Below are 14,645 nucleotides of genomic sequence, written 5' to 3' on the forward strand. Positions count from 1 at the left end.
GGAGCCCATCCCTTTTACTAGGCCCGTTTCATAGACCATCGACCTAGGGGCGCTTGTGGAGCCCACCCTTATGTCATATATGATCATGCTCTTATTTCCCTACTGAGACTGTATACCTTTGATCGCTTTACACTTTTATCCATGTGTTACCATTTCTCTATTTTTCGCGGAGTCACCTGGACTCACCACCCCTATATATATTTTCTTTCCCAGGTAGCAAATAGATGTTTGTAGAGTCGCTTGGAGGATCCTGACTGCCAGTCCTATATCACATCGGAGGCCAATTTCTAGTTTTAGCGTCTGCTTTATTTGCATTTTGATTTTCGGACTCGGTATATAATAATTGTCTTGCTCTTGGTTTGAGTCATGTAGTTACTCGTATTCATTGTTGGGTTTTATGGTTGTGTAAGTTATGCCGGTAGGCAACCTGTCAGTTTTTCACTTGTGTGGTTTGTGTTTGTATCAACCATGTAGGCTATGCAATTATTTTTATTCTTCCGCTATGTTGATCTCCAGCCATGTCCGATGTATTATTATGTCTTGTTGATTCCAGTCGTGTGGGCTGAGAGCATTATGTGTATATAATCTTATAGCTATGTATTCATGTTTCATATTGTCACTGTTATGAAGGAGATGTTCAATTTTTATCGAATAACTTTACTCTCAGAGCATAATAATTTATCAATCAAGGGACATAGCCTCACTCTCAGTTTAGTGCCGGCTATCATTTAGATAAATTCTTCTTCTATATGTTCTTTTCATTGCTGCTAATATTTTGATGAGTTTATGTTGTACAGGACCCTTGTCTTTTCCAGAATGTTTAATTTTCTTCTCGTAAGTTCTTCGTTCGCATGTATAATTATATAGACAATCTTAATGGTCAGACTTGGAAGCAGTCAAAAATGAAAAATAAAAACTGAAAGTGTGAGGCTATGTAGTCTTCTTCTTTTCTTCTTATTTTAAGTCTAAGATACGATAGAGTACGATATGCGATACACATGTTAGGTATAGAATAATCAATATTGTTGATTTTATGCACATGTTTTTTCGATAAAGTGGAATTGTAAAAAATTAAAAGTTAACTTTGAAAGACTAATTAAGAAATATTTGAAAACTAGTTGAGTTTAAAAGTCCATTAGCCCTAGTCTTGTGAATGATGATTATGATTTTTTATCTCTATAATTTTTAATACTAAATTATATATATATATATATATATATATATATATAAAATTATCGTTATTTGTTATGTTCAAAGGATGTTTACATATCTCTACAAAGGTATGATATTGTCCACTTTGGATCACCCTCATGATTTTATTTTTGGATTTTCTTCAAAAGATCTCATACTAATTGAGATATCTTACATTCTTTTAAAATCATGATCTTTATCGAATCTTTTTAATATGAGACTTTAATTGAATCCCAATAATCCTCCCTTCAAGCGAAGGACCACAATTACTCTTATGATTCAGATCTCTCCGCGAGTACCCAATCATCTTGATCTATCCCATGCTCACTCTTAACTTCATTCAAAGTTATCTCACATGACATCTTATCTAAATTTTGACTTTAATATTATTTACTGTGCTCTAAGGATGTTCACAAAACTTGACATTACTCTAAGAGGGCTTTAGATTCATGAATGACCATTTTGGAAGATCGAAATAATTTTAACTGAGTCTCCAAGGGAAAGGTTTCTTGACCAGTACTTGATAGAGCATACATTTACATTTGTAGCATTAATTTGTTGTTGTCTAGGACAATTAATCATGTTTTTCTTTTAAAATTCCTACTCAGCATTTGTTTAAACGTCAATCTACCTCTTTCTACAAGTGATATATCTAACCTATTTAAATTTTCTTCAAGACCAATCATATTTTTGAGTAAAATATCTTCTTTGCATTTTAAACATTAATATTATCCACTCTTCTTAAAAATCGGCCTAGGTGGATGTCTAAGCGCTAAGCGTTGATTAACTGTATCGAAAGTATGCTAGTCGGTCAACTTTAGAGGCCCTAAGCATAGACTAAAAAAGAGAGGAAAAAAGGAATGTCGATATCCTTGTAAAAGATACTTCAAATGTATAAGATTGGATTGTGAAGAGTGAGGAAAATGAAGAAGTTGAATTAGATTCTGGGATCACTTAGTAAATGATTGATGAAGTAACTAGAGTAGATATAAATCTACAACCCTGAAGAAGTTCTAGAGTGAGAGAACTTTATGAGAATGATTTTATATTCGAAAAAGAAGAGATGGATCACAATAATGATATTGAGTTTGTGTCCGACGAAAAATAAATTGTTGAAAATTATTAAGGAGAATAAAGTTGTGATATTTTATTAATTATGTAATTTTAAACTCATTTTAAATTTGATGTTATTATGTTAGAATTATATAATATAATTTATTATATAATTTATATTGATCTAGCGACGTCTAATCCTCATTTAGACGGCCTAAGCGTTAGATGCTAATTTAACGCTTGATTAATGCCGAGCGAATTTTAGAACATTACTATTCTCCCTTTCCATTCTTATTAACTATGTCATGATCCCTCGCAGATTCTTATGATATTCTCATTTTTCTATTTTCTGGTATAGGGATTGCCATTTATTGCTACAGCAACATTCCTGCAGTAACGTAAAGTTTTATTAGTTACACGTCCTAACTTTTTGTGTTGGTCAAGAGTGTAAACTTTTTTTATATAGTGGGGCAAGCTTACTCTGCATGAATAAATTTATTTGCTTTTTTAAAAGGAATACTATTTCTCTTCCACAATTTATGATACAATTTAAGAAGTAGAAGTGGACAATGTCTTGCTTCCAGAACCTAAGCCTACTCAATTTCCCTCTCAATTTTTCTTGAGATTGTAACAATTTGCACCACCAAAAAAGAACAAAATAGGCACATATTAAAGGAATCTTTTCTTACATATTACATGCAAAATGGCAAGTCACCTTGTTCAGTCTGGATTCTTCCTTTAGTTCTTTAAGCAGAGAAGATAATATGCATTTACTCAACCACAATCATCTTTTGAAGTTTCATACCCTCTGATGCGTTTCCGTTTCCTCCGAGATATGATAAAGTCTTCAATTCTTTGTTTCAGCTCTATGTTTGGTATTAACATGTCTTGAGTCAGATGAGAACGGGTGAATGGATCGGTCTGGGCTTACAAGACAATATTTTAGTTTTTCATTATCAGATATGAGAAAGAAAATGATTGATGATAGGAAAACTATACATTGCCATTCAGCAAGTGGCTTTGGATAACTGGCCGGTCTACTGATTGTCTTGATAAAGGTAGAATGACAGGATCTCTCATCAGTGTATACTAAACAAAAGTGATAATGTTGGTCAGCATCACAGGGAGAAAATTCGTAAAATGTTCACTGTGTAAAAGCTAGATTAAGATTTTTTGGGGGACTCAGGAGGTTATACCAGTATCGGGTCAAGAAATTCATCTGGAATCTCTCCAAGAATAGCCTCATCAGCTTTGAGACCAAGCTCAACAAACTCTTTGATTACCTTACCAGCTTTATCAATCTTCCCGAAAATATCATCATCATCAGCAGCAGCAGCAGCAGCAGATGTAAACAGCTGTTCCATTTATAAAACTTCAGAAAACATAATACTATATGAATCATGGATGGAAAAGATTGATTCACAAGGCATCCTTATACATGCAAGACAACTATGCATAGGAGATACCTTTTCATTGTATGACCGTCCATCCTTCGAGATTGCAGTAGGGAACACATTCAATTTGTCACCTCTTGCAATATGAACATAAATCTTGACAATCTTTAACAACAAATTCACAACAATTAATCAACAATGAAATTTAAGATTAAACAAAAAGTCAAATGGACATATCACTAACTTGTCTTAGCAACTGTCTGCATCTATATCTATATTTTTCAGGATCTTTTACATCGGGAAACCTCCGTTGAGGACTAGTAAGTTGCAAGAGAAAATAATTTAGCAGGATAGCTACCCTTTCAACCTGAAAAAGATAAAGGAAAGAATTAAATTAACCCAACAATAATTGTCCGATGATAGTAAAATCATAAGAAACAACAATAACATGTAAGGTTGAAACAGTTTAAAGATCTTTAGTTTCAACTTTTGAAATTGCTGGAACTTAGTCTTGAATAATCCAAAGCTGCAACTCAATTACAATAATATTACTCTTTGAGGATGTAATATAAAACATATTAGTTATAAATTTATATTAGTTTCTCTAAAGAGGGCAAAATTAATATTCTAAGAAAACAAGGCATGGAAGATGAGACAACAATCTTCCCATGTGCGGATGTTGAATGCATCTTTTGTACTTATTTAAGTAAATATTGAAATGTCTAGAATAGAATAGATGTATCACCATTTCTGGAAGCAGGAAGTGTGCAGGAATTTGTTCAGATATGAATGCAAGCATACCAATATTTCCAATGGCCAACTTCATATCAGATTCGACAATCTGAAATGTCAAGTTTCACAAGTACATTAAAACTCACGTGTAACATATGGAGTTATTTGTAAGAGCAAGTTTGTGAGTAATGATAATAATTCAGAATATCAATAAATGAAGAAATCTCACATTTTCTTGTGAATAAAAAAGTCTCGTTATCTCTGTCCTCTCCTCTAAAGATCTCTGTTCCCATTCTGCAGAATTTGTCATTTCGACTTCTATTTCTTTGAGCTGATGGATATTTTTTTTTAAACTCTCATCAAGAAGATACATACTATCATTGATAAGCAAATTCAAAAAATTCAAATGCATTTCATTCTCCTCCCTAACAATCTGCACCATAATTATATGATATATTAGTTTGATCTGTAAGCAACTGTAAAATGTGCTATTAGTGATCATAGTCTTATAAATATAAATAAATAAATAAATTCATAACTACAAGACATGTTTACCTGTCTCCATGCATTGAGATGTCTAGGAACATTCCACAAATACTCTAAAAGTTCATAAATATTTTCACGAACGGTGAATTTATTAGATAACAACTGCACAACAAGGATAAATGCAAAAAACAACAAATGGAAAGTGATTTAGAGAAAATGTCTCAAAATAATAAAACCCATGAAACAATTTCTAGAAGATGAATATGACTATATATATATATATAGAGAGAGAGAGAGAGAGAGAAAGAGATACCTGTGTATGTGCAACATAAACTTTAAGAAGATTTCTAACAAGATAGTCAAGGGGCAACTGGTGTCCTTCAAAAAGAGTAGCAGAAAGCCCACTATAAGAATTAGAAAATTGTAAATGGTGTTCAATCTTAGAAAGAAATTAAATTAAAAAAACTGAATTTCCAACCTTTTGTTTGGTATCCAACGATTTAGTACTTCAACCATTTTAGCTCTCAGATAAGGGTTCTTAACATAAGCATTGCTCGCCATGAACATAATTATGAAATTCAAGAAATCCTGGCAATGATATGAACAATAATGGTTTTAGGTTCTTAATGTACAATGTATCAATTATTGAAAATTAAAGAATTAACTATGGAAGAAACTCACCAAGACAACCCCTTTAGAAACCTCTGGAATTCCAAAAGTTATCCCCAATAAGTCCATAGCATCATCGACAAAATGTTCTGGAATGCATGCAAATTTCATAGGGCAGGTTGATGGCAGAGGCATCTTAAACCCACCAACAAAATTCACCAACCAGATAATAACCAATTTGTAGAAGGTCGATGCCTGTCCTAGCAATGTATAATCCTTGAGCACAATGATAAGAAATTGGCATTAAGATCGTCTTTCCATGAACAGGTAAAGTTTTACTATAGAATAAGTAAAAGATGCAACTGTTAAGTCTTTACCAACAAAATTAAAGAGCACGTTTAAACAAAAAATGTAAAATTATGGCTAATTTGAGCTATGATATTGGTAAAATAAAAAAATTAAAAACAAAAAATTAATAAGTTTGGGAAGAACCCCAAGAATTGAATATGAAGAAACAAGACTGATCTCAAATTAAAAAATAGAAAAAAGAACAATAAAGAAAATCACATTTAATTAAATCAAGTTTCACTGACAAAAATAAATCTCCAATATTTAAATGATGGTCTGTTTGTAAAGACCCATGTTAAGGATAAACAACATAAATTTTCCTTAAAGTTTGTCAATGACTTAGCAACGATAAGTCAGATAAAAGAACAATTGCTAACATTTAAGATTATCTTTACTTGGCTTGAGAGGAGCGGAGAGGAGAGAAGAGGGAGAAATAATATATCATCGCTGCTAAAATCTTCTTTGTAAATGCAAAAGGGAGGATGTCAAGGGTAAATGGACAAATTTATCCTCAAATGTTGTTGACTTTGTCGAACCCTTGTTTGACACATGTACCTACACAGGGCAACAGCCTCAACTGCACTGTGCAAGCCCAATGGTTGTTCCCAACACAAAAGCATAGTGAGCTTGCTTACACCTTGGACACCTGATGTCAACAACTTGGCACTTGTCCTGCCTATGCCCATGGGCAATGACCATCACCAGATGCCCATGTCTGCCTAAACCAAGGGAAAATTAAACTTTTCCTTTTCTTTGCCAAAACATGTTATAATTTTGGGCTGACATGGTTTTGAGCTAAAATTGATACACAGGTTTCTCATCCTCCCTATAGAAATTATGTAGGTACACAAGGGAGAGCTCCTCAATTTCAATGCTTTCTTCTACAATCCTCTCCTCTCAACCTGTGTAAATAGTACTAAGGGATATCTTTGCGCACAAACCCATTCCACAAAGAAGAACCATTGGCCATCCATTCCATTATTTATTTCAAATGAGGTAAGAAGGGAAGGGTGAACCAAGCCTTTTCACAAAGTCATTTTGGGAGCATTTTGGTTCTGTCCAAAATCAGGCAGAAACAAAGAATCACGGCAGAAGAAACTGTGAACAGACTTGTCTACCCTCCCTTCACTTCATTCAGTAACCTTGCATCCCGCGTCCCATGTCATGCATTCAACATTCATCCCGATTGCTTTCTTGTGTTGACATTTTGTTCCACATCCAACATCTAACCCACTTGTGTACAACCTTGTCTACCATCCCCTCCAACTAAAAGGATTACTTAGTCAAAGTAGGCAACATAGTGGTGGTTGTACCACCATAGGAGAAGGGCAAGGGAGACTCCTTTGTTGAACTCAAACAAAAAGGGTGATTAGGAAAAAATGGTAGTGGTGAAAACCGCATCACCAAGGTCACAGTCACCGGCAACTAGTAACACGGACCCTGAACAAGAACAATTGCTCCTAGAACCATAGTATTTGAGCTAGAGCGTGCTAAGGAAGTTTGAGTGGTCGCTATTTCAATGGAGTCCAACAAAGAAGCAAAATGAGAAGGTGATGCAAGAACACACATGAATGATGTGAGAAAGACGAGAATTAGGAATGCTATCTCATAATTTCTCTTCTTCACGCCCATTCCATCTTCCTCTTCCTCTTACCCAAGAAATTTATTTTCTTATCTTCCCACCTCCTCTTGCCCCCCTTTTCACTTTTCTTCTTTGCCTCGTTCCTTCTTATGGTGTAAACAAAGCTGGAAACTTGTAAAATATATAACAATCTCAAGATGAAAACAGGTTATTAATCTGGTTTATTTTAATGCAGATTATTTTCAAAATTCCTTCATCTCTACTCTAGTCCACCACATCTCAACTATGGGATTTAACCTTACTCTAAACTTCAAAGGAGGGAAGGAATTAACCAGGATGATTGACACTAGCACTTGACGCCGGCAACATGTGTCATTCTAACTGCGACTAAAACCTTGATAACTGTATATGTTGAACTTGCAACAACAACATATCTGTCCTCTTTCTTCTTTCTTCTTTCTTCTTTCTTCTTCCTCATCCTATTTGCTCTTCTCTCAAAGGTTAAATGACAGTAATGTTCATTTTGATAAATTGTATTCTTCGATTGTTAACAATAACTGTTGTGGGCTATTGCTGTGTACTGTTGAATCAAAAGAATGAACTCCATCAGGAACAAACTACAAGATATGGTAGCAATCTTTTGTTAGAATCATTAACTATCAAGCATAAATTATATGTACAAGTCTAAGTGTCTTGAGTGACATTCACAATTCTCTCCATTAGCAGCCCTTTTTAATTTTATAAATTACTAGATAATATTAGATAAATGTTGTCGAACTTGAACCAAAGAATCAAGCCTATCAATGAAGCTAGCAAATAGAAAAAGAAAGAAAGAAATGTAAAAAAAAACAAGGCAAAAGTTTGTCTACACAATAAATTTTATAGAAACTTGTGAATGACAAAAACTATAGCAAAACATAAGAAATTGATAGGTCAAACATACTTGAAAAATTTGAACTTCGTAACTTGACTTGGATTGTGACAATATACCAATTTCTTTCTCCAGATATTTTATATTTGCATCCAATAGTGGAGAAGCTCCTTGTTCCCTCATGCCTTTGAGGATAGTCCGGTCTTTTTCATAACTTCCCAGTTTCTATAAAAGTTTAAGAGAGAGAAAGGTTACTTAACAGCTTCACAAAGAAATAGAATAGAAATTCACTAGCTAGCTCAACCATCTTTGCTGGGTTAGAGATGTGAACACAAATGCTTAAATGTACTCCATATACTGGTACAACAAGAGCTTCGAAAAAAAAGCTTAGTACGTCACAATATTGATGATATTTATAGGTCCACTGGTGCATGAAATACCTAACTTTGGATAGATTGTGATTTTAATAAATATGTAGGTATGTTACAGAACCATACCAACACTCAGTATATAAATGCATATTTTGTAGTTCATTTATTATTTGTTTTAAATCATATTTTATTGTTATAATTTTAGCATACTATGGTCCAAGAGAACTCTATAAAACATTGTCAAAAATCATGAAGCATAGTGACTGTTAATAGGGCTTTTAAACTATACACTAGCAACCAAAGATCCCACAGAAAGAAAGATTACCTAACATCACCTTCAAAGTTGTAAAGCAATGTAGGCTAATTCAGTGTTGCATCAGGATAAATATATTCTTAAATCTTAATATACTTGAACATTCATTTTTCTCCTAGAATATAGTCTCGACTAATCAAGATCAAAACTTAAATTTCTTATATGCCCCTTTGTCGTTACTATCACTTGTATGTAGACAACATTCTCAAGAAAAAGATATAACACAATGTTTGTCTACAAGTATGAAGTTCAAATGAGCAATATATGTCAAAATTAATAGGGTAAATTCCCAAAGGGTGCACTTCAAATTTGAGAATGCCCAAAAGACACATTAAATTTTTATTTTTCCCAAAAGGCACAACTGCTTATCATTTTACCCCTCTGACAACTATTGACTTTTCCTTTTTCTTTCCTCTCTTATCTATATACAACATTTAATGTATTCTCTTTCCTCTCTCCTTTACATGCAATATATTTCCTCTCATCTTTTTCCTCTTAAATTAAATTAAACTTTAATTGACATAGATAATCCTCTAAATTATTTATTTTTAAAACTTTAATAAAAAAATAAAAATATATAAAAGAAGGTTAATAAAACATTAAAAATATTTTTCTATTTTTAAATATCTAATTATAAATGAATAAAAAAATAAAATTAATAAAGCTAATTTTAGTAATGAAAAAAATTGTTTTGGCGCTGGTCTTCATAAACCAACACCACAGCTTAAATACCAACATTGTTGTGATGTTGGTTTCCGAAGCCCAGGCACTACAGTATCTTGCAAGTTTCAAATCATTTTGAGCACTGTTGGGAAGACTTTCCGAAGCTCAGGCACCACAAAAATTCAAGCCGTTTAGATCATCAATGGATTTCGGTCAAAATTCATTGATGGACTTAAAGAGCTTTGATCGAGCTCATTCCAGCTCCTGTAGATTTTTGCAGTGCCCTGGAGTCCAAGGCATCAAAAACTCATGATTAACTATTTATTCAAACTCATTGGAAACTTGGAAAACATATTCTGAATCTTGCCTACAAATGACATGTACAGAGGCAGAAGTCAAAGGTCACTGCAAAATAGAACCCACAAATCTAAAAGAATGTATATTAGGTAACATTGTCAAAAATCACATTAGCATTACAACTTCCAATAATAGAAAAGAAGGTTTCTAGATTCTGATATAAAAGAAAGAAACATTTTCACAGACAGAACAGGAAAGTGTTTAATGGGATACCTCATTAAGATGTTTGATTTCATATATTGCTTTCATCAGTCCCAAGTTTAGTACTCTTGCAGTCATAAAGAAGCATTCACAAGTTAAAGAATACTTCTCCTTTCTTGTACCACTGCTTGTGCCTTCTTGAGCCTCCAACTCATGATTATCCTTTGAGGAATTTTCCTCCTCTAACCATGCTGAGACTTCTTCAGATGATGCGTGCAAGGCTGTCAATTGTCTAGCACAACCAATTGAAATGATTAGATGCAAAATATAGGCAAACCAACTAACACAGTCAAGTTTCTTGGACTCACCTGAAATCTAAACGAGTATTATGAAATAAAAATTTAGGATCAATTTGTTCTCTCCATTCTACAGATCCATCTAACAAAGGTCCACAAAGACGAAGCATCACCGAACTAAGATTCACAAACATGCCAGAACTTGCAGATGATAATGGATCAACCTATAAACATGATTAACAAATCAATACCAGTTAAGAACAAATAAATATAGGGGGGGAAGTCAAGTAAGAATTTACAAATATCTATATATGGAGAATTGACTTTTTATTGGGAAGATTACCTGCATGCGCGACCTTGCTGAATTTTTCTTGATAACTTCTGCAAGATATTCTAAAACTCTTTCTTGTGTATCTTGATTATTAAGTAATTTGTGAAACACTACAACGAGGTCATCGTACAAAATATTCATAACTTTCTTGATTGTTGTAAAGGATGACGAATAAGCCAACCGATGATTAGACGCTTCTGAGAAACATTGTTGTCTGTGATTTTTGGAAAGATCTCATTAAAGAAGAAGCAATTTATTTATCTATAGAAATAAAAAAAATAAACAAGAAAAATAATTATTGATGTTAGTTAAACACTTGGTCAATTGTCAAGCAAAATACCAAAAATACTTCAAACAACAATGAACATATCATAGCAATTTTTATAAGAAAAATTTGTGAATATAAAAGACCACAAACAACTTCTAGAGTTAGAAAAGTGAAAATGCTCTGAAACTATCAAAAGAGGGCACAAAAGAATAAATAAATTACTAACACATGCATCAAATAATACACAAGGAAAGAAACAAGTTTGGCATTTCTTTGTATAAAAAAAGGTAGCTAGGTGCACAAAGCTCCTGCCAATGCGAAGTCCTGAGAAACTACATTGGATCTATTGTACGCAGTCTTACCTTGCATTTTACAAGAGACTATTTCTGCGACTCAAACCAACCTATGACCTCAAGGTCACATGACAACAACTTTATCGTTGTGCCAAAACTCCCCTTCTGCATTTCTTTATATAACATACAATAATTTTCAAAACATGGCATACACCACAACTCCCCTTCTACATTTCTTTATATAACATGCAATGATTTTCAAAACATAGCATACACCACAACTGTAACTAAATATAAAATGCAAACATATTTGTCTACCTGAATTGTTCCATTTCCAATAAATTCAAAATCTAAAGTATTTAAAAAAAAGAGTAGAGGTTGTTCATTCAGATTAAACCAAATCAAAACTAAACTGAATTTCAAATGACACACGAATTATGTTATAAATTTAACTATTTAATAAAACCAATTGATGAACCAAGCTATGTGGTATTAACATCCATTTGCATGTAAGGTTCATGACTACAATGCAAAAGTAAAACTAGTATAAATATCCAAAAAAATTGAAAGACATGGAATCAACATCTCATAAAATCTAAATGTTATTTCCTATATATTGTTAGGTTAATTTCTATATAATATTAATATAGTCTAACTAGCATATATATAATTGGGAAGGAAAAAGAAAAAACCGTCAATGCTTTGTTAGTAGCAAGCATGTATATCAAAAGTTCAGAAATTTCACGAACCCGACATCTGTTGTACTCTTAAATTCCTTAGAATCAGGCAATGCACTAATACGGAGAAAGGCTCCTAAAATGCTTTCCATCTCAATCATCCTTCCTTCACCAATCGGCAAGTTAGTATTTTTAGGTATCCACCTTGGGTGATTCACCAAAATTTTGGCATTGTTAGGGTATTCAATTAACAACAACAGTGCTCTCATCGGCTGCTGAAAGTTTCCTAATGGTGATATTCCATCCACACTCTGCCTCAGTTTTTCAAATAAATCCTGCAGAACCAGTTCCATACTGTCATCATCGCCATCCCTGAAGAACTCCTTAATAAAACCAGGAGGGTTGTCGAAACCTCTGCCCAAAGTATCATCTCCCAAAGTATCATCTCCGAACTCATCCATATGGGTTGAGACCTCTGCGAAGATCATCGACATTAAATCAGATGTCACTGAAGTAACCTGCTGCCCAGGGGTCTTGAACATATTCCTCGTATGTAACCTACAATACGAGATGACTAATTTCCGTGCTTGTTTGATCTCCGACTCAATTTCCGATCTAAAGGAGGCGTTCTTCATTAAGACAACCCTTTTCAACTCGTCACAGGCACGGCGATAGCAGCCGACTAAATAGCGGAAGGGAGGCTCTGTGGAGGGGAAATCACCAGAGAGCCGATCGATGAGAACCCGGTCCATCATAGTGCAGGAAAGGAAAAGAGCTTTGCCTTCACTGAGGATCTTGGCTGCCGTGAGCGCTAAGAAAACGATGTTAGGGTCATTCTTCGAGGGCTGTTGGAGGACGACGAGAAAAATCTTCCGGAGGATGATGTCGACAATCTCCTGTATAGATCGCATATTGGCCGCCATTGAGCGAGAGCGAGGAGGCGGGTGAAAGTGGCCGAGGAAAGAACCGGCGTATTTTCCATTATTAGGCTTCTTACATAGCAGATAAATATACGTAGTAAGGTTTTCTTACGAATAACCGAATTAATTGAAACTAGATCAATTTTTTTTAAATAAAAATCAAATAAATTACATCAATTAAATATTTATTAATTTAATTTTTAACCTAATTAATAAAAATTCTTATTTTTATTCAATTTTAAATTTCTATTCGATTAATTATAATTTAAGATTTCCTATTTATAGATTTTAAAATCGATTTAATTGAATTAGAAACTGATATTTAAAAAATATATAAAATAATTGGCCAAACTTTTAAATTTCTATCGATTAATTCGATTTAAGTAAACTTTGGCAATATATACATTACCCAATACACTTCAACTAAACTATTAGTTACACACTTAGACTTTAGAGTGTGGCAAAGAGACGTGGCATTCGATTCTTAGTTACGATATATTACAAGAGTGATTTTTCTTCTATGGGATGATAAATCTAAGAACGTTAGTTATTGGATGTCATATCATGAGCACTTTTCGATTTACCCTAATAAGCAGTAAAAAAAAGTGTATGATCGAATCAGTCACCTTAGGTGAATTAGGGCGTGCCAAATAGTCAAGACATTAATTCTCTCAACATTTCAAATTAAATTCCAACTCGCCTCCTCGCGACGAGAACGGATCCTCTGGATCGTAAAGTGCAATCCAAAGGATGGACCAAGGTCACTCATTGGTGGGATTCCATGAACCCATAGAATCCCACAATTGAGTGGTCCTGGTTCAGGAACGGACCAGGGGTACGGGTCCAGAGGATCCCATTCCCCTTGCGACAACATGAATGTCGCATTGCCACCTAGCAAAGCTCCAAAGAGGCACCTAATTTTCACTTCTCTATGCCCTCTCGGAGACACTCCTTTGGAACACCCACCTCAATACCCTCCCTTCCTCTCCATGCCCCATCGAAGTCCTTGCACTCTTCTCCCGCCTCCACTACAGCAATGTCCTTCAGGGCACTTTTAAGTTTTAACTTATCCTTCATGCTAAAAGTCTGCTCCCACTCTCCCCTTTCGATGCTCTTAGGGCGTGTCGTACATGCCCTCATCAAGAAGCTCGGCTTCCGCTCTGAGATTTGCCTCTTGAACACTCTCATCCACGTTATGTCTCCCTCGTTGACACAACTTTTGTGAGGCTTCACTTCGTTGTCGCTATAAAAATATCTTCAAACAACAAAGGAATTAACAACCGAATGAAATTCATCACTAATTTTATGATTGGTATAGTATTTGAGTTGATAAATAGCAACAATAATTAATTTGAACGCTAATTAGTGACCGAAGCACGTTTCGATCGTTAATTTAGCTACTAGATTATAATGCAGCCACTAATTTAGCGACCGAATCATGATTTAGTCACTAATTTAGCAACATAATCATGATTTAGTCGCTAAAATAGCTATCAAACTAAATTTGGTTATTATATTTACCTTAAATCCACCCCTGATTGTAGGATCGATACGTACGTGAGAGGGAGGTGAATCATGTGATTTTTGAAAACTCGTTTTTTCATTTTGAAATCAAAGTATATGCAGCGAAGATTAAAAAATAACACAAGAAAACACAGACGACTTTACTTGGTTCGGAGTCTTCGGTGACTCCTACTATAAGACCCAGGTCCCGCAGACATATTGATGGACAATCCACTAAAAACCTCT

General features: G+C 34.2%; 1 protein-coding gene across 2 annotated transcripts; it reads right to left on the reverse strand.

Moving 5' to 3' along the window:
- Positions 1 to 2,742: 2,742 nt before the first annotated feature.
- On the reverse strand, positions 2,743 to 12,953 carry LOC121972202 (probable ubiquitin conjugation factor E4). 2 transcript variants are annotated; one of them, XM_042523897.1, is made up of 16 exons: positions 12,049 to 12,953; positions 10,751 to 10,952; positions 10,480 to 10,631; positions 10,184 to 10,403; positions 8,339 to 8,491; positions 5,538 to 5,720; positions 5,335 to 5,444; positions 5,170 to 5,260; positions 4,926 to 5,018; positions 4,600 to 4,803; positions 4,384 to 4,479; positions 3,883 to 4,005; positions 3,711 to 3,803; positions 3,441 to 3,599; positions 3,244 to 3,333; positions 2,743 to 3,165 (listed from the first exon to the last, which is right to left on the reverse strand). In XM_042523897.1, exons 1-16 carry the CDS (start codon positions 12,897 to 12,899, stop codon positions 3,019 to 3,021), a joined length of 2,967 nt encoding a protein of 988 aa, XP_042379831.1. In that variant the 5' UTR covers positions 12,900 to 12,953; the 3' UTR covers positions 2,743 to 3,018. The 2 variants fall into 2 exon arrangements, with proteins under 2 accessions (XP_042379831.1, XP_042379830.1); XM_042523896.1 differs by having other exon boundaries at positions 5,538 to 5,741.
- Between the last annotated feature and the right edge of the window lie 1,692 nt (positions 12,954 to 14,645).

Source organism: Zingiber officinale, chromosome 4A (assembly GCF_018446385.1).
Source record: "Zingiber officinale cultivar Zhangliang chromosome 4A, Zo_v1.1, whole genome shotgun sequence".
In the NCBI taxonomy this organism is placed as follows: Eukaryota; Viridiplantae; Streptophyta; class Magnoliopsida; order Zingiberales; family Zingiberaceae; genus Zingiber; species Zingiber officinale.